The 25,784-nt window shown below is 46.0% G+C and overlaps 1 protein-coding gene across 2 annotated transcripts in view; it reads left to right on the top strand.

Moving 5' to 3' along the window:
* Positions 1 to 25,784, top strand: part of GRIN3B (glutamate ionotropic receptor NMDA type subunit 3B) — a 426,090-nt gene that overhangs the window by 253,193 nt on the left and 147,113 nt on the right. For both annotated transcript variants that reach the window (XM_075314677.1, XM_075314668.1), the window contains exon 2: positions 10,197 to 10,795. In XM_075314677.1, the coding sequence (XP_075170792.1) occupies positions 10,215 to 10,795 (581 nt within the window). In that variant the 5' untranslated portion in view covers positions 10,197 to 10,214. The remainder of the gene's footprint in view (positions 1 to 10,196; positions 10,796 to 25,784) is intronic.

Genomic DNA, 25,784 nt, shown 5'->3' with positions numbered 1-25,784 from the left:
CTCCTTTCTAAGGGGGCGGGTCGTTTGGCGTCACAGCGACGTCACGCGGCAGGCGTCCAATAGAAGTGGAGGGGCAGAGATGAGCGGCCGGAACAAGCCGCCCACCTCCTTCCTTCTGCATAGCCGGTGGAGGCAGGTAAGGAGATGTTCCTCGCTCCTGCAGTGTCACACATAACGATGTGTGCTGCCGCAGGAACGAGGAACAACATTGCTAATGAGAGGTAAACAATTTTTTATTTTAAGACGACCTCTCCGCAGCAAACTATTTTGGCCGCTTTTGTGATTATTGTAGGTCGCACACAAGTATCACATGCTGCAATATCGTTAATGACGCCGGATATGCGTCACTAACGACGTGACCCCGACGATAAAACATGAACGATATCGTAGCGTGTAAAGCCCTCTTTAAGGACATGAGAATCTTGAATTCAGAGTCAGGAATCTTATGCTTTATTTTGATTTCAAAATAATAAATTAAATATTTACCATCATGAATGTTACCTACCTTTTTTAAATTCAGGTAATACCGTTTGCTAGGAATTTCTATGTTTTCCATTAATGCCAAAAAGTTGAGTGAGAAATTTTTAATTTGCAAATATTTACTTATTTTGGGGGTTTGTTTTAACAAAAAATTTCTAAGCGTTAATGGTGGCTAGTAACGTGGGAGATTCTGGAAGAGGCAGGGAAGGATTATTAAAATGTGAAAAAAGGAGACTTTTTAGGGGTCTATAATTATTGGAAGAGAGTTCTAAATCCATCCAAGGGAAATAATGAGAATTTTATATCCACTGTTGGCTGTTTTTGATGAGAAAGGTCATGTAATATTTGACAAAGTCTAGAAATCTCAATCCTCCCTTTTTTCTTGTGTTTTTGTAATATAGATTTAGAAATTCTAACTCTCATGTTGTCCCAGATATATTCATTCATTAATTTTTGAAGCTTTAACAAATGGTACAATGGAATAAACAATGGTACAGTTCTAAAATGATAAATGATCTCCGGTAAAATCATCATTTTAAAGATTGTTATCCTCCCCAGTCAAGACATCTTTATTTTGGAGTATTGTAGTATATCTTTTTTAAGTTTATTAATCAGTTGCTCTATATTGAACTCTAACATTTTGTGAAGATTTGTTTTGTTAGCGAGGTACCCAGATAGGATATATTATTTGTTTCCTCTGTAAAGGATGTAATGACTTCAATTTTCTCTATAGAATAATTGTCGAGATGGAAATGCATAAACTTAGATTTGCGGGAATTTAGTTTAGAATATGATATTTTAGTAAATTTCTCAAGGGTCATAATTCAGGGATAGAGGACAAGGGATCTGAGAGGGAGAGTATTATGTCATCATCACCATACAAACCTATTGTATGTTGATTTGTTTTTGTGGGGATTCCTTTAATATTAGTATTAGTTCTGATATATTCTGCTAAGGGGTCATTGGTTAGATTTAAAAGGGGTGAAAGAGAGCAACCCTGTCTTGTACCGTTGGTTTTGCTGAAGGGAGATGATAAATGATTGTTAGCATACACTCTCACTGTTGGCATAGAGTATAATGCCATAATCGTCCTAATAAAACTGCCGTTAAAGCTGAATTTCGACAGAGTAGCTCTCAGATATTGCCAGTTTACGCAATCAAAAGCCTTTTCCAGCGCTAGCATTATAGATGGTGTTCTACTTTTACCCATCTGATGGACAAGGTTGATTGTCTTCCTTGTTCCATCAGATGTTTGACGCCCTTCAACTAAACCAAGTTGATCTTCATTTATAATATGTGGGATAATCTTTTTCAATCTGTTGGCTTTTAATTTGGAATAATTTTTAATGTCCGTGTTGATCGAAGATTTCCTTGGGTCTTTTTGGTTCTTGGGATTTTTTGGGTCTGTAGTTCTCAACTAATTCATTATCTCCACCAGATTTTGGGATTAGGATATTGTAGCTTGAAGCATCTCAGAAATCTAAGAACACAAAGTGTTTCTGGGCTCAAGGGCTCCTTTCTCCAGTGACAGAGAATGTGCCAACTGAGATAGGGACCTTTTGAGCCCAGAAATGAGTTGTGTTCTGAGATTTTGATAAGTTTATAATCACGTTGCGCCAGCTCGGTTTTGGAGTTTAGCTGAGAAACTACTAAGCAAACTATTTGTATCCTATTACTTATAACGCACAAAAAACAGCAGAAAAATAACTATTCTTGTTGCACTATTTTTGTTCATTCTGCCTCCCAAAACCTAGAACATAAGAATGTGATTCTAGCCTTATACTAAAAGGATTGAAAAAAAAAAAGCTATGTACCCCAAAATGTTACCTATGTAATTCATAACATATCCCTCAATAAACTCAGGTCCATCTGTCACTGAAAATATAGGAGATTTTCACGTTACTCTAGAAAAGTGACAGCTCGCACCCTTCAGATAAAATCCAGTGAAATCTGCGCTCCCAAATCCAAATACCCGCCTTGTTCTAAGCCCCACAGTGTGTCTAAGTCACAGTAAGCAACCACATATTTGGTACTACTGTAATGTGGAAAGTCAATGTAAGTTTTCAGGTTTTATGTTTCCAGAAGCAGAAGGTGGGCACAATGTATGGGTACTAAACTAGCATATTTGCAAATCCTCAGAAAAAAAGAATGGCATAGATGTTACAAAGTGAAAACACCGGTGGTGTAAAAAGCCACTGCAGCCATAGATGAATTAATTGACAAGTGAAATTGTTAAAAGCTGGTCACTTGTCATGCTCCCCGGCTCCCCTGCTAGGCTCCCCGGCTCCCCTGCCTTGCTTACCGGCTCCCCTGCCTTGCTTACCGGCTCCCCTGCCACGCTTCCCCGCTCTCAGGTCGCGCTCCGCCGCTCCCGTGCCAGGCTTCCCGGTCCCCCGCTCCACAGCCTTCCTGCTCCATCGCCTGCGGTCCCCAGGCAGCCCGGTCTCCGCTCCCGGCGCCCGTCGGCAACTCGGCCCCAGCCCGGCTCTCCTGCCTCCTGTCCACCGCTCCCTGCTCTGGCTTCTGGCACCCGGGCCTCGCGCATGCGCATTAGGGCGCGGTCATTGACCCTCTCTTAAAGGGCCAGTGTCCTCCAACAGGATATTGAAGAATCAGGTACAGAGTATATAGGGGAATCCTTTCCAAGTGGGCGGGGCCTGTTCTTCGTGTTTTGCTAAGCTAGGAGTCAGGTCTCCTTGTGTCTTGCGGTATACTTACCTATGTCTCTCCTAGAGCCGCTCCTGCCACGCCATCCGGTCCTGACAATTCCCGTACCCCGAACGGTGACTGTCCGCCATCCCGTCAGTCCATACCATCTCTGATCCCTGTGGTGACCCATCTTCTCGCTCCGTCGGTTCCGGACTCTGCCTGACAACATCTCGGCCTCCGAACCTGAACTCCGTCATCCGGGCTACCTTCGGTGACTCCGTGGTCCCAGGGACTTCTACACTCCACTCCTTGGAACGGACTGTCCTGCTACCTGTAGTGCTCCGGCTACCGGACCCCTTGCCTTCAGTGAGGTGTTCGGCCCAGTGGATCCACCTCCTGGGTCTGCCCGTCCACCTGGCCCTAACAGTAAGAACAGGCCATGGATCCCGCCGAAGCACTAGCGGCCCAGCTGGGCAACTTGCAGCAGGAACTCGGACGTCAGCGCGAGACTCAGTCCCGCATGCTGGCCTTCATGACCTCAGTGGATACCCGCCTGCACACGCTGCAAGCATCTGCCACGTCCCTGGCATCTCAGGTTACCACTGCACAGTCCACGGTCATGGTTCCCGTAGCGGCTACCTCGGAAGCTTCTAAACTCCGCTTGGCCTCTCCACCCCGATATGCCGGAGATCCCAAGACCTGCAGAGGATTCTTAAACCAGTGCTCCCTCCATTTCAAGCTGCTTCCGCACCTGTTTGACTCCAACCAAGCCAAGGTGGCGTTTGTGATGTCCCATCTAGAGGGTGAGGCACTGGCCTGGATGAACCCCTTGTGGGAAAAGGAGGACCCTGTAACCACTAACATCCAGGACTTCCTGCAGGCGTTTAGAACCACCTTCGACGAACCCGGCCGTGCCGCCGCATCCGCCTCATCACTCCTCAGGCTACGTCAGGGGACCATGACGGTGGGGCAGTATGCCATCCGCTTCCGCACTTTGGCCTCAGAATTGGGCTGGAACAATGAAGCCCTCACCGCCGCCTTCTGGGAAGGACTCTCCAGTCGTATTAAGGACGAGCTGGCAGGCCACGATGTTCCTTCTACTCTGGATGCCCTGATCGCACTAGCCACCCGCGTGGACCTCAGATTCCAGGAACGATCCAAAGAGGTGTCCCGTGAGAGACGTCCGATACGGCATTCCTCTCCTCCGCAGAAGCCCGCCGTACTTCAGTCAGCGTCGTCTGGTGTCTCTGTCCACGAGCCCATGCAGATTGACCGTTTGCGGCAGTCCGAACAACGCCGAGCAGAACGGCTCGCCAAGGGCCTCTGCTTCTACTGCGGAGAGGGCACACACCTTCTACGCTCCTGTCCAGAGAGGCCGGGAAACGCTAAAGCCTAGGGCTGGTAGGAGAGGCCACCCTAGGTGCTGGGACTCTCTCAGACCCGGTTACGTGGACTGTTCAAGTGACAACGGGAGAGACGCGGTTCACGGCCGAGGCGTACCTCGATTCCGGGGCAGCAGGCAATTTCATCCAGCAGGCCACGGTGGACAAGTACCAGGTGCCTGTTACTCCACTCAACAAACTCCTCGTGATTGCCTCTGTAGATGGGAGACCCCTCTCTGACACCATCTCGTGGATCACCAAGCCGGTGGAACTACGTATCGGTGCCCTGCACACCGAGAACATCGCTCTCTACGTCCTCCCACACATGTCTCATCAAATCCTGCTGGGACTCCCCTGGTTACGGACACACGAACCGTCAGTCAGCTGGGGTACTGGTGAAATCACCCGATGGGGCTCCTCTTGCCACGAGAACTGTCTGAAGACTATACAGCCCATCCGACGACCTCCAGTTCCGGAGTCCCTACCGGGACTGCCCTTGGCCTATTGGTCCTTCGCGGACGTCTTTGATAAAAAGGAGTCAGAGGTACTGCCGCCACATCGTCCTTACGACTGTGCCATCGACCTACTCCCGGGAACTACACCACCTCGAGGACGGATATATCCGCTGTCTCCTGCTGAAACAAGGACCATGTCTACCTACATCACAGAAAACCTGGCAAGGGGATTCATTCGGAGATCCTCCTCTCCTGCTGGAGCAGGCTTCTTCTTCGTTAAGAAGAAAGAGGGCGACCTACGCCCATGCATTGACTACCGGGGATTGAACCAAATAATCGTCAAAAATAAATACCCCCTGCCGCTCATCCCCGAATTGTTTGATCGGCTTAGAGGAGCTCATGTGTTTACCAAGTTGGATCTTCGGGGTGCCTACAACCTGGTCCGCATCCGCTCTGGGGACGAATGGAAGACCGCATTCAATACTCGCGATGGGCACTATGAATACTGTGTGATGCCCTTCGGCCTGTGTAACGCACCAGCAGTCTTTCAGGAATTGGTGAACGACGTGTTCCGGGACCTTCTCTACGTCTGTGTGGTGGTGTATCTCGATGATATCCTGGTCTTTTCTCCGGACCTCCAAACCCACAGAGAGAACGTGCAGCTGGTACTACAAAGACTGAGGGAGAATCGTCTGTACGCCAAGTACGAGAAGTGTGTCTTCGAGCAGTCTTCTCTTCCCTTCCTGGGTTACGTAATCTCCGATACCGGTCTGCAGATGGACCCGGAGAAGGTCTCTTACATTCTCAACTGGCCCCCTCCTTCTGGACTGAAGGCAATCCAACGCTTTCTGGGATTCGCAAACTATTACCGTCAGTTCATCCCTCACTTCTCTGCTCTGACTGCACCTCTCTCCGCCTTGACCAAGAAGGGGGCTAATCCAAAGGACTGGTCACCTGCGGCCGACGCCGCGTTTGGCTCCCTGAAACAGGCATTTGCTTCCTCTCCTGTGCTCCACCGTCCTGAGTTAAACCGACAGTTCACCTTGGAGGTGGATGCCTCCTCCTCGGGAGCCGGAGCAGTGCTCATGCAGAAGTCCTCCTCCGGGAAGATGGTTACTTGCGGTTTCTACTCCAAGAGCTTCTCAGTGCCTGAACGCAACTACACCATCGGTGACCGAGAACTATTAGCAGTCAAACTGGCTCTGGAGGAATGGCGCTACCTTCTGGAGGGAGCAGTGTACCCCATGATCATTTACACGGACCACAAGAACTTGGAATACCTGCGGTCCGCTCAGCGACTGAACCCACGGCAAGCCAGGTGGTCCTTGTTCTTTGCCAGGTTCGATTTTCAGCTCCATTTTCGACCCGCGGACAAGAATGTACGAGCAGATGCCTTGTCCAGGTCATTCATGCCCATGGAGCAGGAGGAGGAGACATCCCAGCCCATCATCTGCCCTAGTAAAATCATTCCGGTGGCCCCTGTCACCCTGGCCCAGATACCGCCCGGGAAGACCTATGTCTCTGAGACTGACAGGCAAAAAGTGTTGCACTGGGGCCATGCCTCAAAAATAGCCGGCCATGCTGGTCAGAAGAAAACATGGAGTACAATTGTACGTCACTACTGGTGGCCATCCCTTCGCACGGACGTCGCTTCTTTTGTCTCAGCCTGCTCCTCCTGTGCCAGGAACAAGACGCACAAACACCTGCCATATGGCCGTCTTCTGCCTCTGCCTATACCCTCCATTCCGTGGCAACACATTGCAATGGACTTTATTACGGACTTGCCCCTGTCCTCCGGACACAGTCATATGGGTCGTGGTGGATCGGTTCTCCAAAATGGCTCATTTCGTCCCTATGGCTGGACTGCCCTCTGCCCAGGAACTCGCTGACGCCTACATACAGCACATCTTCCGGTTGCATGGCTTTCCATCACACATTGTGTCCGACAGAGGAACTCCGTTTACCTCCCGCTTCTGGAGGGCTCTCTGCAAACATCTGGGAGTGACTCTGGACTTTTCTTCAGCCTACCATCCTCAGTCGAATGGCCAAGTGGAACGAGTCAATCAGATCTTGACCTCCTTCTTACGTCACTACGTTAACGCCCATCACGACGACTGGTCCACACTTCTTCCTTGGGCTGAATTCTTCCATAACCACCACGTCAGTGAGTCCTCCTCCAGCTCTCCCTTCCATGTCGTTTACGGACTTCAGCCTTCCGTCCCATTACCTGTATCCTCTTCCTCGGATGTCCCTGCTGCTGATGCTGTAGTCCGTGACTTTGCAACAATTTGGGACTCTGTCAAGGCGTCCCTTGGACGTGCTTCCCTGCGGATGAAGAGACACACAGACAAGAGGCGTCTGGATCCTCCGTGTTTCTCTCCAGGAGATCTGGTCTGGCTTGCTTCCAAGTACGTCCGATTGAAGCTACCATCATACAAGCTGGGCCCTCGCTACATCGGGCCGTTTAAAGTCCTCAGCAAAATAAATGAGGTCTCCTACAAGCTGCAGCTCCCGGCCACGATGAGGATACCCAACTCCTTCCACGTCTCCCTGCTCAAGCCGGTTGTCCTTGGTCCCTTCTCCGCTGCTGCCAGTTCTGCTCCTCCTCCTATTGCTGATGATGACATCTATGCGGTAAGGGATATCGTGGCCATGAAAACCGTACGGGGCCGACAGTTCTTCCTGGTGGACTGGGCAGGGTATGGTCCTGAGGATAGGTCCTGGGAACCCCGGGAGAATGTGGGTACTCCCCTGATACGTGCCTTCCTGTCCCGGTTGCGGGGAGGGGGGCGTGGGGGAGGGGGTACTGTCACGCTCCCCGGCTTCCCTGCTAGGCTCCCCGGCTCCCCTGCCATGCTCCTCGGCTCCCCTGCCTTGCTTACCGGCTCCCCTGCCACACTTCACCACTCTCAGGTCGCGCTCCGCCGCTCCCATGCCAGGCTTCCCGGTCCCCCGCTCCACAGCCTTCCTGCTCCATCGCCTACGGTCCCCAGGCAGCCCGGTCTCCACTCCCGGCGCCCGTCGGCAACTCTGCCCCAGCCCGGCTCTCCTGCCTCCTGTCCACCGCTCCCTGCTCTGGCTTCTGGCACCCGGGCCTCGCGCATGCGCATTAGGGCGCGCGCGCGATCATTGACCCTCTCTTAAAGGGCCAGTGTCCTCCAACAGGATATTGAAGAATCAGGTACAGGGTATATAGGGTATATAGGGGAATCCTTTCCAAGTGGGTGGGGCCTGTTCTTCGTGTTTTGCCACGCTAGGAGTCAGGTCTCCTTGTGTCTTGCGGTATACTTACCTATGTCTCTCCTAGAGCCGCTCCTGCCACGCCATCCGGTCCTGACGATTCCCGTACCCCGAACGGTGACTGTCCGCCATCCCGTCAGTCCATACCATCTCTGATCCCTGTGGTGACCCATCTTCCCATGCTCCGTCGGTTCCGGACTCTGCCTGACAACATCTCGGCCTCCGAACCTGAGCTCCATCATCCGGACTACCTTCGGTGACTCCGTGGTCCCAGGGACTTCTACACTCCACTCCTTGGAATGGACTGTCCTGCTACCTGTAGTGCTCCGGCTACCGGACCCCTTGCCTTCAGTGAGGTGTTCGGCCCAGTGGATCCACCTCCTGGGTCTGCCCGTCCACCTGGCCCTAACATCACTTTTGAGGTTATTCAGCTGTTGTGGAAAATCTGTGGATCTGCAAATGTTACCCACGAGCTATTCCACCTAAATCTGTGTTCCAAAAACCAAATAGCGCTCCTTCTAACTAAGCCCTGCCATAAGCCCAAACAGCGTGTGAGGACCCATGGCGCATCACTGCATTTGGGAGAAATTGCGTTACAAAATCTGGGGGCCAGTTTTACCTATTATCCATTGTGAAAATTACAAACTTAAAGCTAAAACAACATTTTAGCAGAAAAAAAAAAATTCACATCTAAATTTTAAAAGATTCTGACAGACCTGTGGTTTCAAAATGCTCAGCACTCCCATAGATGATTTTGAGGGGTTTAGTTTCCAAAATAGGTCACTTGTGGTGGTTTCTGCTGTTTTATTACCTCAGGGGCTCTGCAAATGAGACCTTGTGTCTGCAATGAAATCCAGTCACATTTGCACACCAAATACCAAATGTCGCGTCTTCACTTAAGAGCCCGGCCGTGCACCCAAACAGCAGTTTTTGTACACATATCGGATATTGCCATGTTCGGGAGAAATTGTGTAATGTATTGTAGGATCTATATTCTACTGCTATCTCTTGTTAAAATGAAAAGATTGTAGCTAAAGCAATATTTTAGTGGAAATAATGCACATTGCCTTAATTGAGTGACACTTGAAGGATTAACATTTACTAACCACAGTTAAGAATTTGAGGGGTACAATTCTTAAAATGGTATCACTAGTTTGGTTGGGGGTTTTTTTTGTGTTTTTGTTATATAGAGGCTTCTCAAAATCAATTCAATACTAAAAAAAAAAAAATTGGATTCGTACATTTTCTAGAAAATGAGAAATTGCAACTAATTTTTAACCTTTGTAACTATCATAATATAAGGAAGTTTAAAAAAATGATACTGGTGTAAAGTGAACATATGAGAATATGAGAAATGTTATTGACTGTTTTATCTAGTATAACTATCTGGTCTAGGGATATCCGCATTGAAAGTTTATAAATCACAACATTTACTGACAGCCAGACTGGCTTGCAAAGTCTCCTTAAGGAGAATAGTGTTCCCCCGTGGTCCCCACAAAGCTTCTCATGTGCCAGATCAGACACCCCCATACTTTGCACTGACGAGGGGCAAGCACCCCGAAACAGTGTCTGCAAATTGGGATTCTGATCTGGCTTATATATCCTAGGTCATATGCAAAGGATTGTTAATAATCCACATTTGACTTTTAGGATCGCTACTTCCAATAGGTGGCGCTGCGCTAGAGTTTGTCTCCTTTCCTTGTGAGATAATTTGAGCATTTTTATCAAATTTCAAATATTTTCATAAAGTATCTACTTACATTTACTGCTAACAAAAAGTACAATGTATCATGAAGAAAACCAAACAGAATTATGGGGATATATATAGAAGCATTCATGAATTACCACATAAAGCCCAATTTTTCCAATCGGAACAACATCAGTTTGTCATTAACCCATTAGTGAGTGAATTTTGAGTGTTTCCTGACAGGTTTGTACAGTTTAAATGCATCACATGTAAAGTTTGTTGTAATAATTTGTTTCTTTATAGAATCCCTTCCACCTGCGTATGGATACTCGAAGCTCAGTTGGTTCTCTTATGGAAATATTAGGCAGTATCTTGCATAACAACAGCTGGGAGGAACTTCTGCTTATTACCTGCCATCCATGGGAAACATCCACTATTCTGGACTATCTGACAACTAATACTAGTATGATTACACGTGACATCATCAACATTCGCTCCCTCAATGATTCTTCTGTGGGAACTTATCTGCATAAACATTTCAAGAGCATAAAAGATCTTGAGATTCCCTTGCTGCTGCACGGATGTGATGCACACAGATCCTCTTTAGTATTCAAGGCTGCTCAGGAAAGTGGATTGGAAGTACAAGAGTTTCATTGGATGGTTGGACAACCTCTCAAAGTGGAAGAGATGCAGACAGATGGGTTGCCCCCTGGGTTACTGGCTTATGGAGAGGTCAGCCGACCAACTTTGGAAAAGTTTATAAGAGATGCAGTAGGGTTAATTACCCGTGCAATCACCAGGGCAGTGCAGGTGAGACCAGATCTTGCTCTGATTCAGACGATGGTGAACTGCAATGACAAACAGACATCACAAGCTGAATCTTCTGGTATGTACCTATCTAGGTGAGTTACAGTCTTTAATATAGAGTGCATATTTAAAAAAGAATATCCTAGTTTTTAAAGGGAATCTGTCAGTAGGATCAACCCTCCTAAGCCATCTATAGGGGAATGTAGGTCATAGGAAGCTTAGTAAAATGATACCTTTATCTGCAATCTGATGTCTTCTTCCAGAGTGATCAATGTTTTTCTTACAAGTAAGTAATCTGTTAGGATCTATGGGCAGGACACATCTTGAGAATCTGCCTCCTTTGCTTTTAAAATGAAAGGGGGAGTAACCACTGTGAGACATGTAATGACTGTCAGTGTGCTCTCCTGATCTACTTGTCACAGACTAGTAACTGGTCCGGCCTGTAGATTTTAGCTGATCAGTCAAATACAAGTAAAAGGTGTATTTATCCTGAATATTACATTGGATTATAGATATCAAGGTATCGTTTTATTCAGCTTCCTATGCTCTACATGCTCAGCTCAGTTGATCCTACTGACAGATTTCCTTTTTATGGTTTTTGGGTATTAAATGCTGTGTATACATTAATTGTAAGGATAAAGCAAGTTATTTTTATAACAGGAATCAGGTATCCTGTTAGAGGATATTTTCTTGAGAAGCTAAAAATGACTTACAGAAATAGCAATAGTAATCAGCCTATATGAGCACTGAAGCTCAAAACAGGAGAACATCTACCATAAGTGCTAATAATAAATTGGACATCTTTAAAGACCATATATATGGTTACTGCAAAAGAAACATAATTACTGATATAAAGGCATTCTAAATAAAAGAAAACAAATGTAATTAACAAGTATTACCAGAAAGGAAGCTTTTGTTTTTTCGGAACAAGGCACTACTCTAACTACAGTACAAAGATCAGAATAAATTATATTACACCCAGTCACAAATGCAGGAAAGCTGGTAATCATGTACTGTAACTCAGGAAAGTATGATTATATATAGGAACTATGAAATATAACAGAGCAGGATCAATAAAAAGGGAATGTCTTTATTGTTCACTAAATATTAACTGCAAAACGCCCCAAAAAATGAAAAAAAAGTCTAAAATTGACTGAAATTCTAAAGACAGTGGGTTCAAAGGGTAAACATCAGTATTCTGCAGGAATTTATTACTGGTATTACTATGGATAGACCAGTATAATTTATACGGAATAATGGGTAAAATATTCAAATAAAACAATATTTTGCAGTATATGATGCCATAATGTGAATTCTCATAATGTAATTGACTAAATGTGTCCTGACTTTTCAAAAGAATTTTATATCATACAGCAAAGAAGATTTGAACATAAAATGAGAAAGCTTGGTGGGTAAGAGCTCATTCATGTCAGTTTTTCAATGACAAATTTTTGCTTGTTTTTCATGGCAACAGTGCCTTGAAAATGTTTTCATAGCCCCTGAACTTTCCACACTTTTTTCCATGTTTCCCCCTCAAGCTTAAAGCTCCGCTTTAGTGTTTTCTGATTTTGTTTAATTACAACACTAGAGTGGTGCTTTAAACCGAAGTCCCCAACCCCATCATAGGCCATGTGAGCACTAGAAATTGACCTTTTCTTAATGAAAAACCGGACCCTCTGAAAGAATCCCGCACCTGCGGTAAAAAAGCGCACCAAAACCGCAACAAAATCTGCATGCGGTTTTACTGCTATTTGCCACGGTTTTTCTGCAGGTTGGTCCCTGCGGGTTTTTACCATTATCTATGGAAAAAACCACAGGTACCTGCAGAAAAGAAGTGACATGCATATTAATTCCGCAGTGGAAAGTCGAGGGTTATTGCGCAGGTATAAAAAAAATGCAGTGTGCGCATAGCATTTTTTTATACCCATAGGTTTTTCTGGGGAATGGTAGACACATTTTCTGCAGCAAATTTGCAGCAAATCCGCAGCGTGCGCACATAGCGTTATACTCACCTTCTCGCAGCTTCATCTTCTATGACCGTCACACCAGTTGATGTCTGGGGATCTTTTTCCTGCCAACAGCTCCAGTGTTTCATGAAGAGCGCTAGAGGTCACAGCTCGATACACGTTTATAAGAATCTTGTTCTTGCTCCCATAGTCTGAAAAGGTGAAAGGTGAGTAGAAGACCAGGGGGGGGGGGACTTAAATTTAAGACACCACTCCAGAGATGAAAACAAATCCTAAACCACTGGAGTGGTGCTTTGAATGGATTTTGGGGATTTAAGTGCTACATCAACACAAAGTAGCAAGTGTTTGTGAACCATAAAGAAAATGATATAGTTTTCTAAATATTATCAAAATACAAATCTGATCATTGTGACTTGCATTTGTATTCAACCTCTGTGAGTCAATACTTACTATGACCACCTGTCGCTGTAATTATTGCTGCAGGTCTTTCGGGTTATGTCTCTACCACCTTTGCACATCTAGAGGCTGAAATTTTTGCTCATTTTTCTTTTCCACACTAGCTCTAGCTCAGTGAGCTGGGATTGACGCGTCTGTCAACATTAATGTTAAAGTCTTGCCACAGATACTCGATGGGATTTAGGATTGGACTTTGGGCTAGTCAAACACATGAATATGCTTTGCTCTCTACCATCCCAATGTAGCTCTGGTTGTATTTTGGGAATTGTTATGCTGAAAGGTGAACCTTCACCCCAGGCTCAAGTCTTTCACAGCTTTTCACCAGTTTCCCTACAAAATTGCCCTGTATTTAGCATTATCCTTTCCATCAACTCTCACCAGCTTTCCTGTTCAAGGGAAAGAATATCATCTACACAGCATGATGTTGCCACCATTATGTGTGGCAGTGGGGATGATGTTTTCTGGATGATGTGCAGTGTTCATTTTTCACCAAACATTGCATTTTGCATGTGGCTTGAAAAGTTCTATGGTCTCATCTGCTCAGGGCACCTTCTTCCACATGCCATGTAGGGGACACAGCTAGCATGTAGAAGAAGGTGATCTGGTCAGATAAGACCAAAGTAGAACTTTTTGGACTAAATGCAACACACTGTGTGGCAGGAAACGAATACGATATGACAAACTTAAAATACCTTCCCTACTGTCAAACATGGTGGTGGCAGCATCATGCTTTGAGGTCTTCAGCAGGGACAGGGAAGCTGGCCAGAGTTGATGAGAAGATGGATGAGCTAAATACAGGGCAATCCTGGAACAAAAATAGTTAAAGACTGCAAAAGACTTGAGACTAGAGATGAGCGAACCGGCCGTGGTTCGGCTCGAGTTCGGTTCGTCGAACGGAGGTCCCGTTCAAGTTCAGTTCGGCGAACGTTCAACGAACCACTCGAACCGCATAGGAAACAATGGCAGGCAATCACAAACACATAAAAACCCCTAGAAAACACCCTCAAAGGTGTCCCAAAGGTGACAAACAACTCACAACACAACACAAACACAGGGGAAAGTGACAAGGACATATACTCATGTGAAAACAAAAGAGCAGGACAAGGAAAAAAGAGGAGGAGACATAGATATAGGCATGGCACGCCCTTCTAAAATCATGTAAAACACCGCAAGGTGATTCCAGGCGGAGTCTCCCTTTTTTCGAAAAATTGTGCCACACAGACACTCACCCCTTCAGTGGCTGCACTTGTGGCCTAGTTGTACTCTTCACAGGTAGATTTGCATCAAGCACAATCAAAAATACGCCATACTTAACCGTTCCCAGGCTGACCCCGGGTTAGGTAGCAAAGTCTTTGCTGAACCATGACTTGTTCATCTTGGCTCCTTTTAAAAAAACACAGCAAGCAAGGGTTACTCCAAGCGGAGTCTCCCTTTTTCCAAAAATTGGGCCACACAGACACTCACCCCTTCAGTGGCAGCACTTGTACCCTAGTTGCAAACAGGATGTTTTGATTTGCATCAAGCACATTCCAAATCCACAAGCATTTACTCTCCCCAGGATGACACAGGGGTAGTAAATTCCTTGTGGATCCATGACTTGTTCATTTTGATGAACGTTAGTCTGTCCACATTGTCACTGGACAAGACGCGTGCGCTTATCTGTCAGCACACACCCAGCAGCACTGAAGACACGTTCAGAGACAACGCTGGCAGCTGGACACGACAAAATTTCCAAGGCGTAAGTGGAGAGCTCTGGCCATTTTTCAAGATTTGAAGCCCAAAATGAGCAAGGCTCCAGTTGCAAAGTCATGGCATCGATGTTGATTTAAAGATACTCCTGTATCATCCTCTCCAGCCGTTGACTATGTGTCAGACTTGTTGTCTCTGGTGGCCTTGCAAAGGAGGGTCTAAAAAAATTATGAAAAGATTCAATAAAATTGCCGTTACCAGCACCAGTTACTGTGCTACTGGTACGGGTAGACTGTTAAAGATGACGAGACCGTCCCATGTTTGTCAAGTTACAACTGGGAGATTCACTCCCTGCACCACGGTTATTTGGTGGAAAAGCCGATCTAAGATCGAGTAACAGCTTCTGCTGATACTCCTGCATACGTGCATCCCTTTCTATGGAAGGAATTATGTCACAAAATTTGGACTTGTACCGGGGATCTAATAGTGTGGCAAGCCAGTAGTCATCATCACTTCTAATTTTGACAATACGAGGGTCATGTTGGAGGTAGTGCAGAAAGAAGGCACTCATGTGTCTTGCGCAGCCATGCGGACCAAGTCCACGCTGTGTTTGTGGCATAGAGGTGCTAACCGTTCTTTCTTCCTCTGACATCTCCCCCCAACCTCTTTCAACTGAAATTTGACCAAGGTCTCCCTCATCCGCTGAGTCTTCCATGTCCATGGACAGTTCGTCCTCCATTTCTTCATGTTCTCCTGCACCTTCCTCAACATTTCGCCTGCTACCATGCGCCCTTGTTGATCCCTGTCCCCCATGGTCCCATGCCTGCCGCGTTGGTGATGATGAACGTCTGGACCTTGGTGATGTTGTTGTGTCTTGCGCATATGAATCCTCCTGTAGTTCCTCCCCTTCCTGTTGTCCCACCCCCTGACTCCGAATAGTGTTTAGCATGTGCTCCAGCATGTAAATGACTGGAATTGTCATGCTGATAATGGCATTGTCAGCACTAAACATATTCGTTGCCATGACGAAACTGTGCAGAAGGGTGCATAGGTCCTTGATTTGAGACCACTCCATCAGTGTGATCTGCCCCACCTCTGCATCTCGTTGGCCCAGGCTATACGTCATGACGTATTGCACCAGGGCTCGGCGGTGCTGCCACAGTCGCTGTAACATGGGGAGAGTTGAATTCCAGCGTGTCGGCACGATGAACCGGCAGGCCAAAAGACTTCTGGAGCGATGCAAGTCGCTTAGCAGCGGTGGTTGAATGGCGGAAGTGAGCAGACAGTTTTCGTGCCCTGTTCAGAAGGCCATCTAGGCCTAGTAGGCCTAGTGTGTTAGGATAGTGTGTTAAAAATTGCTGGACAACAAGGTTCAACACGTGAGCCATACAAGGCACTGTCGCACACGGCCTTACTAGGCTGCAGGTTGAGTGGATTCAACCATTTATTAAACTCAGTCTCCAGAGCTGCCCACAACTCAGCCGCTGTGTGACTCCTATTTCCAAGACATTTCAAGCTAAAGACCGCCTGATGCCGTTGCGCTCTGCTGCCAGCATAGTAATGAGGGGTGCGTGATTCTTTCTGCGCAGTGAGAACGCTGGTGGCCTGACCAGGCAGGCTTCGGGCGGAGGTGGAGGACCCAGATGAGGTGGAGGAGGCAGAAGCAGTGGCGGAACTTGGACAGACAGAGGATTGACACACAAGTCGTGGGGACGGCAAGACTTGTGCAGCAGACCCTTCACCATCTATCACCATAGTTACCCAGTGCCCAGTCAGCAACATGTAACGTCCCTGTCCATGCTTACTGGTCCAAGTATCGGTGGTGAAATGCACCCGTTCACACACAGAGTTTCTCAAGGAAGCGGTGATGTTGTGTGTGACATGCTGGTGTAGCGCGGGCACACCTTTCTTAGAGAAGTAGTGGCGACTGGGCATCTGGTACTGGGGCACAGCGACAGACATAAGGTCTCTAAAATCCTGTGTGTCCACCAGGCGGAAAGGCAGCATTTCCATAGCCAAGAGCTTACAGAGGTATAAAGTCAACCTCTTAGCTTTGTCATGGGTCGCAGGGAATGGCCTTTTATTTGTCCACATCTGAGGGACAGGGATCTGGCTGCTGTGTGTAGACGGTGTTGAGTAGGGTGTCCCTGGAAAAATGCAGGTTTGTGAGGAAAGTGCAGGCGTAGACATGATGTTGCCTTCATCCAACGTTGGTGCTATTGATGTCTGAGAGAGCTGTACACACGCACTTGTTTCCCCTTCCAAACCAACTGACGACCTACCAAGCAAGCTGCCTGTTGCGGTTACAGTGGTGGAAGTTGTGCGTGGAAAACCAGGTGTGACAGCTGTCCCCACAGTCCTAGAAGATGAAGAGCGCGCGGATTCACTGGAAGGGGCAGGCGGTGGATGGTTCTCTCCGCTAGGCTGCATTGCAGCACGGTGAGCTTCCCACTGGGACATATGATATTTATTCATGTGACGATTCATGGAAGAAGTTGTCAAACTGCTGAGGTTTTGCCCTCTACTAACAGAATCACGACAAATTTTACAGATCACATAATTTGGGCGATCTTTTGCGATGTCAAAAAAGGACCAGGCTAGGCAAGGCTTAGAGGGCATGCGACCTGCTGATCCACCCCGACTAGTGCTCAGAGGCAGAGTGGTGGCTGAGGATGCAGTTGTAGACGTGCTACCAGTGCTCCGACTCTGTCCAGGAAGGCGCAAGGTAACTTCGTCGGTTGCATCCTCCTCCACCACCTCTGTTGACCTCCTTGAGTGCCTGACTGTGGGTTGACAGTAGGTGGGATCTAGAACTTACTCATCAATTGTTGTGTTTGCACTCCCCTCACCCTCAGACCGAGCCTCTTCTTGCCCTGACCGAATATTTAAGTTGTCATCCCAATCTGGTATCTGCGTCTCATCGTCATCAGTATGTTCCTCATTGTCTATAACAACAGGTGTTACAGTTTGTGAAAAAGGGTCACCATTATGCTCAGAAACTTGGTCCTCATGGCCTGAATCTGAGTCACAAAGGTTCTGGGCATCACTGCAGACCATTTCCTGTTCTGTACTCACTGTAGCTTGGGAGCAAACTTCTGATTCCCAGGCTATAGCGTGACTGAACAGCTCTGCAGACTCAGCCATCTCAGTTCCACCATACTGTGCAGGGCTGATGGAGACTTGAGAGCTGGGAGAAAGCAAGTGTGATTGGGATGACAACTCAGAGGACTGGTGTTTTTTGGATGCGGTAGTTGATGTGGCGGAGAGGGCACTTGTTGGACCACTTGAGATCCATTCAAGCATTTTCCTTTTTTGGCCATCATCTACCTTTGTTCCAGTTGTTTGTGTCCGTAAAAAAGGGAGCACATCGGATTGTCCACGGTAAGTAGTAGACATCTTACTTTTGCTGGAAGATGGTCTATCTTCAGCAGATGTTAATGGAGCTTTGCCAGCTTCCCCACGGACAAACCCTTTTTTTCCTTTTCCAACATGCCTCTTCCCCTTTCCACTAGCATCTGTCCTTTTTCCACTCATTTTGATTGCGACAAGATTGTGCACTTACAATGTGGTAGTAAAAATTGAGAGGTGGTGTAGATTTCAGCAGTGGTCTAGCTTTATTAACAGCAGAATAAACAACAATAATTATCCCTGACAATGCAACTACGGCCCTTAAACTGGCAGCATAGTTTGCTAGTATAATGGCTTAGTAACAATGAGTTTGAGTGTGCAATGCAGTGGTGCTGCAAATAGCTTTGCCCCAGTGGGACAATAATGAAGTCCAACAGCCACTTTTAGGATGCCACTAAGTTTCCTCAGTGTTTGCTAGTTTAATGGCTTAGTAACAATGAGCTTGAGTGTGCAAAGGGCAGGAGGGTACAGTGGCAGGGTTGTGGGTCTGGGTAGAGGAAAGGAAGCCTCACTTTCTATCCCTCCTAATGGGGAAATGCAGCGAGGAAATCCCTGACCTTAGCTACACAGACGCTGTCATCTTGTGTAGCTGTTAAAATCTGTTTTCACGGACCTGACTGTCACCTATGGCTCTGACCCTGCCGGTATTAGCCCTTACAAGGGCTGAAAGAAACTTCTATCCCTATTCTGTATAGCGCTGTGTATAGAACGTACACAGCAGTATCGGAGACAGGAGCTACGCCTGCGGTGACTGACACCAAGACGCAGAAGGAAGATAATGGCGTGCTGGAGGAAAATGTCCGTTTTTATAATGCAGGGACATGTGACATGGACATCCTATCACTCATGCCGTTGCTTCTCTGGCTAAAAGTCCACTTAGCTGTGTGTGTCTGGGATTGGCTGATATGCTGGCCCGCCCCACTACACGCGCGCGCTTAGGGAAGGAAGACCAGGAAAAAAAAAAAAAAATGGCGAACGCCATTATCCATACAGCAGTGATCTGAATGCGCTGTTCCCGCACACTATACACTGAAATTTCATAATAGTGTGAGTCACAGAGTGACTTACACTATTACAGCGGAAAGCCAGCTAGTAATTAGCTTGTCTTTTTGCTGCTAGAACCGTTCTCGAACGTATCTAGAACTATCGAGCTTTAGCAAAAAGCTCGAGTTCTAGTTCGCTCTAGAACAGCCCCCAAAATCACTCGAGCCACGAACTGGAGAACCTCGAACCGCGAATTGCACTCAACTCTACTTGAGACTAAAGCATATTTCACCTTTTAGCAGGATAATGACTCTAAACATACTGCCAGAGCTACAATGAAATTGTTTAGATCACAGCATATTGCTGTTTGAATGGCACAGTCAAAGTCAAAGACCTAAATCCCATTGAGAATCTGTGGCAAGACTTGAAAATTGCTGCTCACAGATGCTCTCCATCCAATCTCACTAGAGGTATTTTGCAAAGAAGAATGGGTAAAAATTTCAGCCTCTAGATGTGCAAAGCTGGTAAAGACGTACTACAAGACCTGTAGTAGTAATTGTAACCAAAGGTGGTCCTACAAAGTATTGATTCATGGGGGATAAATACAAATGCACTTAAAAATCTTCAGAATTATAGTTTTAAATATTTAAAAAAAATGTATCTTTCCTTTACACTTTACAAATCCCAGTATACTACATATATGTGGGCGTAGCTTGAAAAAAAATGGAAACGTTCATGGGCTATTAGTATTTTTTCAACTGTAACTCAACTTATTATAAAATATGGTCTCTTCACAAAGCTATGTAGTTTTGTGAACCAAGTGGTCCACACAAAAACTCATGCTCTATTTTGCATGGATGAAACTCACCTTTGCAAGCCTGCTGATTTGTGAACTGACTCAGATAGCACTGAGATGTAATCCCTGCACTCTGTTTTCAGTGTTCATTATATTTTTTATTTTGCCTATTTGTGAAAACTATCAGTTTAATCACTGACCAAACTGTGCTGAAAATCTGATCAGAAATACAGTTTAAACCCAATTAATTGCATATATGGGCAGACCTGGACTGCAAAAGTCTGGATCCACGCACTTTCAAAGGTACCCGGATGTTGAACCCGGGCCCAGGATTACAGGTATTGATCCGGGTCCGACTCCCGCACTCGGGAAATTAAGAAGAAAAAAAAAAGACTGAAGCAAGCGATTCATACTTACGGAGGCTCCGGCATGGCTGTACACTGTTCTTGCGGCCTCGCCTTCACTTCCTTGGCCACTCATTATTGCTCACCCATATGCACTGCTTTCCCTGCCCACCGACCATCTGGCATCTGTGATTGGTTACAGTCAGGTGCGCCAGCCAACCTGTTTGAAAGCGTCTGACTGCAACCAATCACAGGCACTGTCTGCGAGTCAGTATTGTGGTATAAAAATAAATGAAATATTTTGCATCTGGTCTCTCTGTATTATGATACCCAGCACAGATAAAGCCTATGATACAAGCTGCAGCCCCCAGCTGTGCGCTTATCTTGGCTGTGTATCAAAATAGTAGCAACCGCATGCGGCTTTTTGTTTTATTTTATTATTTAAATAAATAATTTAAACAAACCGGTGTATGGCTTCCCCCCCCCCCAATTTTTATACCCAACCATGTTAAAGCCTGACAGCTGGGGGCTGGTATTCTCTTGCTGGGGAGGCCCATGCATATTGGGCCATCCCCAGCCTAAAAATAGCAGCCTGTAGCCACCGAGGATTGTTGCAACCATTAGATGTGACAAATCCCGGTGCTTTACCCGATTCTTCCCGATTGCCCTGGTGCCATTAAGACACCCTCTTTCATCACTTTAATACCCCAAAAACACCCCTGCAAGTCCAATGTAATCCACATGACGTTGCACGATGATTCAAGCTCTGCTTCGTATCTGAAGTCCCAGCACACAATCATGGTACATGACCAAACGCTGTGAGGTTCAGGCAGAGAATGAATGAGCCGCGCAATCAGCGGTGACGTTAAGTTATTTAAGGCACAGCAGGAGGTTGCAATGATCCTCCACCTGTGACTGTAGGTAACCTGACCTCCGGATGACCTCAGGTGATCTCAGGAAACTCTGGTTCACAGACCTGCATCTCCAGGCAGAACACTGTGGTTTCTTTTGCCAAGAGATGCAGATTTGGTGCTGAAAATTTTACACCATATTCATGCACCCAATCTACACCTCCAGGCAAAAAGCTGCATCACTACCGCATCATACCACATGTGGATTTGATGTGTTTTTTTTTTCCTAGGAGGTGTAGATTGGGTATGTCAATATGGTGTAAAAATTTAATCACCAAATTTGCATCTCTATTGGCCCAAAAATCCCCCAAAAAAAGGTTTAACGTCATTTTGGTGCAGTTTTCTGCCAGGAGGTGCAAATTTGGTGCTGAAATGTCTGCATCAGATTTCAGCACCAAATTTGCACCTACTGGCAGAAAAAAAACTTTTTTTTTTTTGTTTTGTTTTGTTTTTGCATTTTTGGGCCAAGAGATGCAAATTTGGTGATGAACTTTCTACATAATGTAGGTTCCTCCTATTTTGATACCTATCTAAGGTAAGCGCACGGCTGGGGGCTGCAGCCTGTAGTTGTATGCTTTATCTGTGCTGGGTATCATAATATCGGGGAACCATATGCCAAATGTTTTTATTTATTTTTATACAATGATAGATGCAGGTAGCATGTGTGATTAACAGCATCAGACACCCTGTCACTCAAGGTGGGGACACGTCTGACTGCAAGCAATCACAGTGGGTGGGGAAAGTAATGCATATGCATGAACGATAATGCGCGGCACAGGAAAGGAATGAGCGGCCGCGGAAGCAGTGTACAACTATGCCAGAGCCTTGGTAAGTACAGCGCCTTTGCTCGCATCCCCATATCCCTTCTACCAATATTTTTAATGGCTGGATTCTGGGCCCCATAGACTTACATAGGGACTGGAATCTGGCCTGGGACCGGATTTTAAAAACCGGATCACCGGGATCCGTCGGTCCTAGTTTTCTGCGAACCTGCTCATCACTTCATATTCAAAAAGTCACTCATGTCTCGATGAGCACTAACTGGGTAAATAACTTGGAACATACTAAGATTGGATCACATTTACTAGTGTACTATAGAGTTCTATATTAGGTTATGTTCTTACTACTCATAAAATACTAAAACACAGGGCCAAGTGAGAAAGCTTGCTGAACTTCACCTATTGTACCATCACCCATTCCCTGTAGACTGTGAGCCCTCGCGGGCAGGGTCCTCTCTCCTCCTATACCAGTCTGTTTTGTACTGTTAATGATTGTTGTACGTATACCCTCTCTCACTTGTAAAGCGCCATGGAATAAATGGCGCTATAATAATAAATAATAATAATGATAACTTAATTTTAGTAATCGGTGCTAAGCCATTATTGCCACATGAAATAGAAGTATGGAAGGCGTCAAACAACCTTTCTATATACAAATGCATCTCAATAAATTAGAATATCCTCAAAGAGTTATTTTATTTCAGTAATTCAATACAAAAAGGGAAACATATTATAGAGTCATCACACACAGAGTGATCTATTTCAAGTGTTTATTTCTGTTAATGTTGATGATCATTGATTATGGCTTACAGCCAATGAAAACCCAAAAGTAGTCATCTCCTAAAATTAAAATATTATATAATACCAACTGAAGAAATGATTTTATACTCCGAAATGTTGGCCTACTGAAAGGTATATAAAGTAAATGCACTCAATACTTGGTCGGGGCTCCTTTTGCATGAATTACTGCATCAATGCTGTGTGGCATGGAGGCGATCAACCTGTGGCACTGCTGAGGTGTTATGGAAGCCCAGGTTGCTTTGATAGCGGCCTTCAGCTCGTCTGCATTGTTGGGTCTGGTGTCTCTCATCTTCCTCTTGACAATACCCCATAGATTCTCTATAGAGTTTAGGTCAAGAGAGTTTGCTGGCCAATCAAGCACAATGATACGATGGTTAGTAAACAGTATCAGTATCAGTTCACACTGGTACTTTTGGCAGTGTGAATGTGGCACCCCAGGGTTCAGTTGCCACAAATATACCTGTACCTGGGCAGGGAAGGATCTCCACATCGGGTAATCCCACATACAACATATCCACTCCAAGCCTGGAGGGGGAGCTCTACAAGTCGAGCTCAGGTGAGGTCCCCTTTAAAGCCAGGTTTGGAGGCGGAGTCAGAGAGACAGTTGACAGTTGGAAAAAAGGAGACTGTGCGAGCAGAGAGTGAGGGAAGACATAAAAATGGAGAGGGCAGTGCTTAGCCCGCACAAGTAACTGTGTGACTGCCTGAGGGATCAAGAGTGAGGCAAAAGAGGAGTGACCGGGGAGGTGGAGCTAGACCGGTCCATCCCCAAGGAACAGCGCTGATGATCGGACACCGACATCCGAGATTGTGAGGCATCTAATCTGCCCAGCAATAAAGACCGGGGGCCAGGGAGACTGCAGATCTCCTGGCCGCAGCAGCACCTGAAGGCAAAGCCGCTACACAGAGCTTAGAGACCGCAGTGAGTACAGCAGTGCCCCTTAGAGAAGCTCCCGCCGCCTGTCATACAGGTGAAGACAGCGAGAGAGGGACAAGGTATAGCTACAGGCAGCCTAGTACGAAGGAGAGACACAGCGCAGCAGGGAGGCCACACAACTGACCTGGTGCAGAGATCCTGAACTGTTCCCAGATTACCCAAAAACTGTAACATCAGAAACTGAACCCCTTTTTAACACCTGCAAGTAAAATCTGGTCAGAGTTAATGAATTGGTGTGATGCACTTTATTTCTTTCATCTGAGAAGCCATAGGCTTCTGCACTAAAGTGACAGTTGAAAAGGCTGTGAAGAAAAAACGCCATATCTGTGTACTACTAAAACTGCCCTGGGAACCCCGCTTCACCTACGGGAAGCGTAAACAACTGGCTACCTAACCATCACCCCAGAGGTCTGACCTGTAGCCCCAGTAACCATACTGGAACCGTAGGCGGCGTCACGAAATACTTTTATTTATTTATTTATTTTTCTTTATTTTTTTTTTTTATATTTATTGACTTTCAGCGACTACCAGGGCCACGGAACCGGGCACAGGCCCCCGTGACATAATCCCATTAACCAACACCCGGAACAGAGTACCCCACGGCCCTGGGGTGGGTCATGAACAGGTGCCAAGTCCTGCTGGAAAATGAAATCTCCATCTCCAAAAAGCTTGTTGGCAGAGGGAAGCATGAAGTGCTCTAAATTTCCTGGTAGACGGCTGCGCTGACTTTGGTCTTGATAAAACACAGTGGATCTACACCAGCAGATGACATGGCTCCCCAAACCATCACTGATTGTGGAAACTTCACACTAAACCTCAAGCAGCTTGGATTGTAAACTCTCAACTCTTCCTCCAGGCTCTGGGACTGCGATTTCCAATTAAAATACAAAATTTACTTTGATCTGAAAACTATACCTTGGAGTTGAGCATGAGCAACAGACAGTTATTTTTCTCCTTGGCCCAGGTAAGACTCTTCTGGCATTTTCTGTTGGTCATAAGTGGCTTGACACAAGGAATGTGACACTTGCAGCCCATGTCCTAAATACGTCTGTCTGTGTGTGGTGGCTCTTGAAGCACTGACTCCGGCAGCAGTCCACTCCTTGTGACTCTCCCCCAAAGTTTAAACGGCCTTTTCTTAACAATCCTATCAAGGCTGTGGTTACCCCAGTTGCTTCTGTACCTTTTTCTACCACACTTCTTCGTTCTATTCAGCTTTCCATTAATATGCTTGGATACAGCGCTGTGAATAGCCAGCTTCTTTAGCAATGACCTTTTGTGGCTTACCCTCCTTGTGGAGTGTGTCAATGACTGTCTTCTGGACATCTGCCAAGTCAGCAGTCTTCCCCATAATTGTGTAGTCTACTGATCCAGACTAAGGGACCATTTTAAACATTTAGGAACCCTTTGCAGGTGGTTTGTGGTAATTCTAATTTTCTGAGATAATGACTTTTGGGTTTTCATTGGCTGTAAGTCATAATCATCAACATTAACAGAAATAAACACTTGAAATAGATCCCTCTGTGTGTAATGACTCTATACAATATATAGGGATAGATCACTCTGTGTAATAACTCTATATAATATGTGTTTCTCTATTTGTATTGAATTACTGATTTAAATTAACTTTTTGATGCTGTTATAATTTACTGACATGCACTTGTAATAAGAACATAGAATACTATAAATCAGAGGCGTAACTACAATATGTGCAGGAGTTGAAATTGCACCCATGCCCCTAGAGCCTAGGGCGCTTAAAGGTGGTTATGATTAAGAGGCACTAGCCTCGAAACGTGTAAACCGGTGTCTCTGGGGCCAATTTGCTGTTTTTCACCATCCATTTGTGTGTTTTTACAGTTCCTTGCAAAAGTATTCGCCTCATTGAATTTTTCAATTTTCTCCCACATTTCAGGCATCAAACATAAAAAAAAAAAAAAATTATGGTGAAGAATCAACAAGTGGGACACATTTGTGAAGTTGAACAAAATTTATTGTTTATTTTAAACTTTGTAAAA

The sequence above is a fragment of the Anomaloglossus baeobatrachus genome, chromosome 1 (genome assembly GCF_048569485.1).
Source record: "Anomaloglossus baeobatrachus isolate aAnoBae1 chromosome 1, aAnoBae1.hap1, whole genome shotgun sequence".
NCBI classification, from domain to species: Eukaryota; Metazoa; Chordata; class Amphibia; order Anura; family Aromobatidae; genus Anomaloglossus; species Anomaloglossus baeobatrachus.
This window is presented reverse-complemented; position numbering and strand designations above follow the sequence as displayed.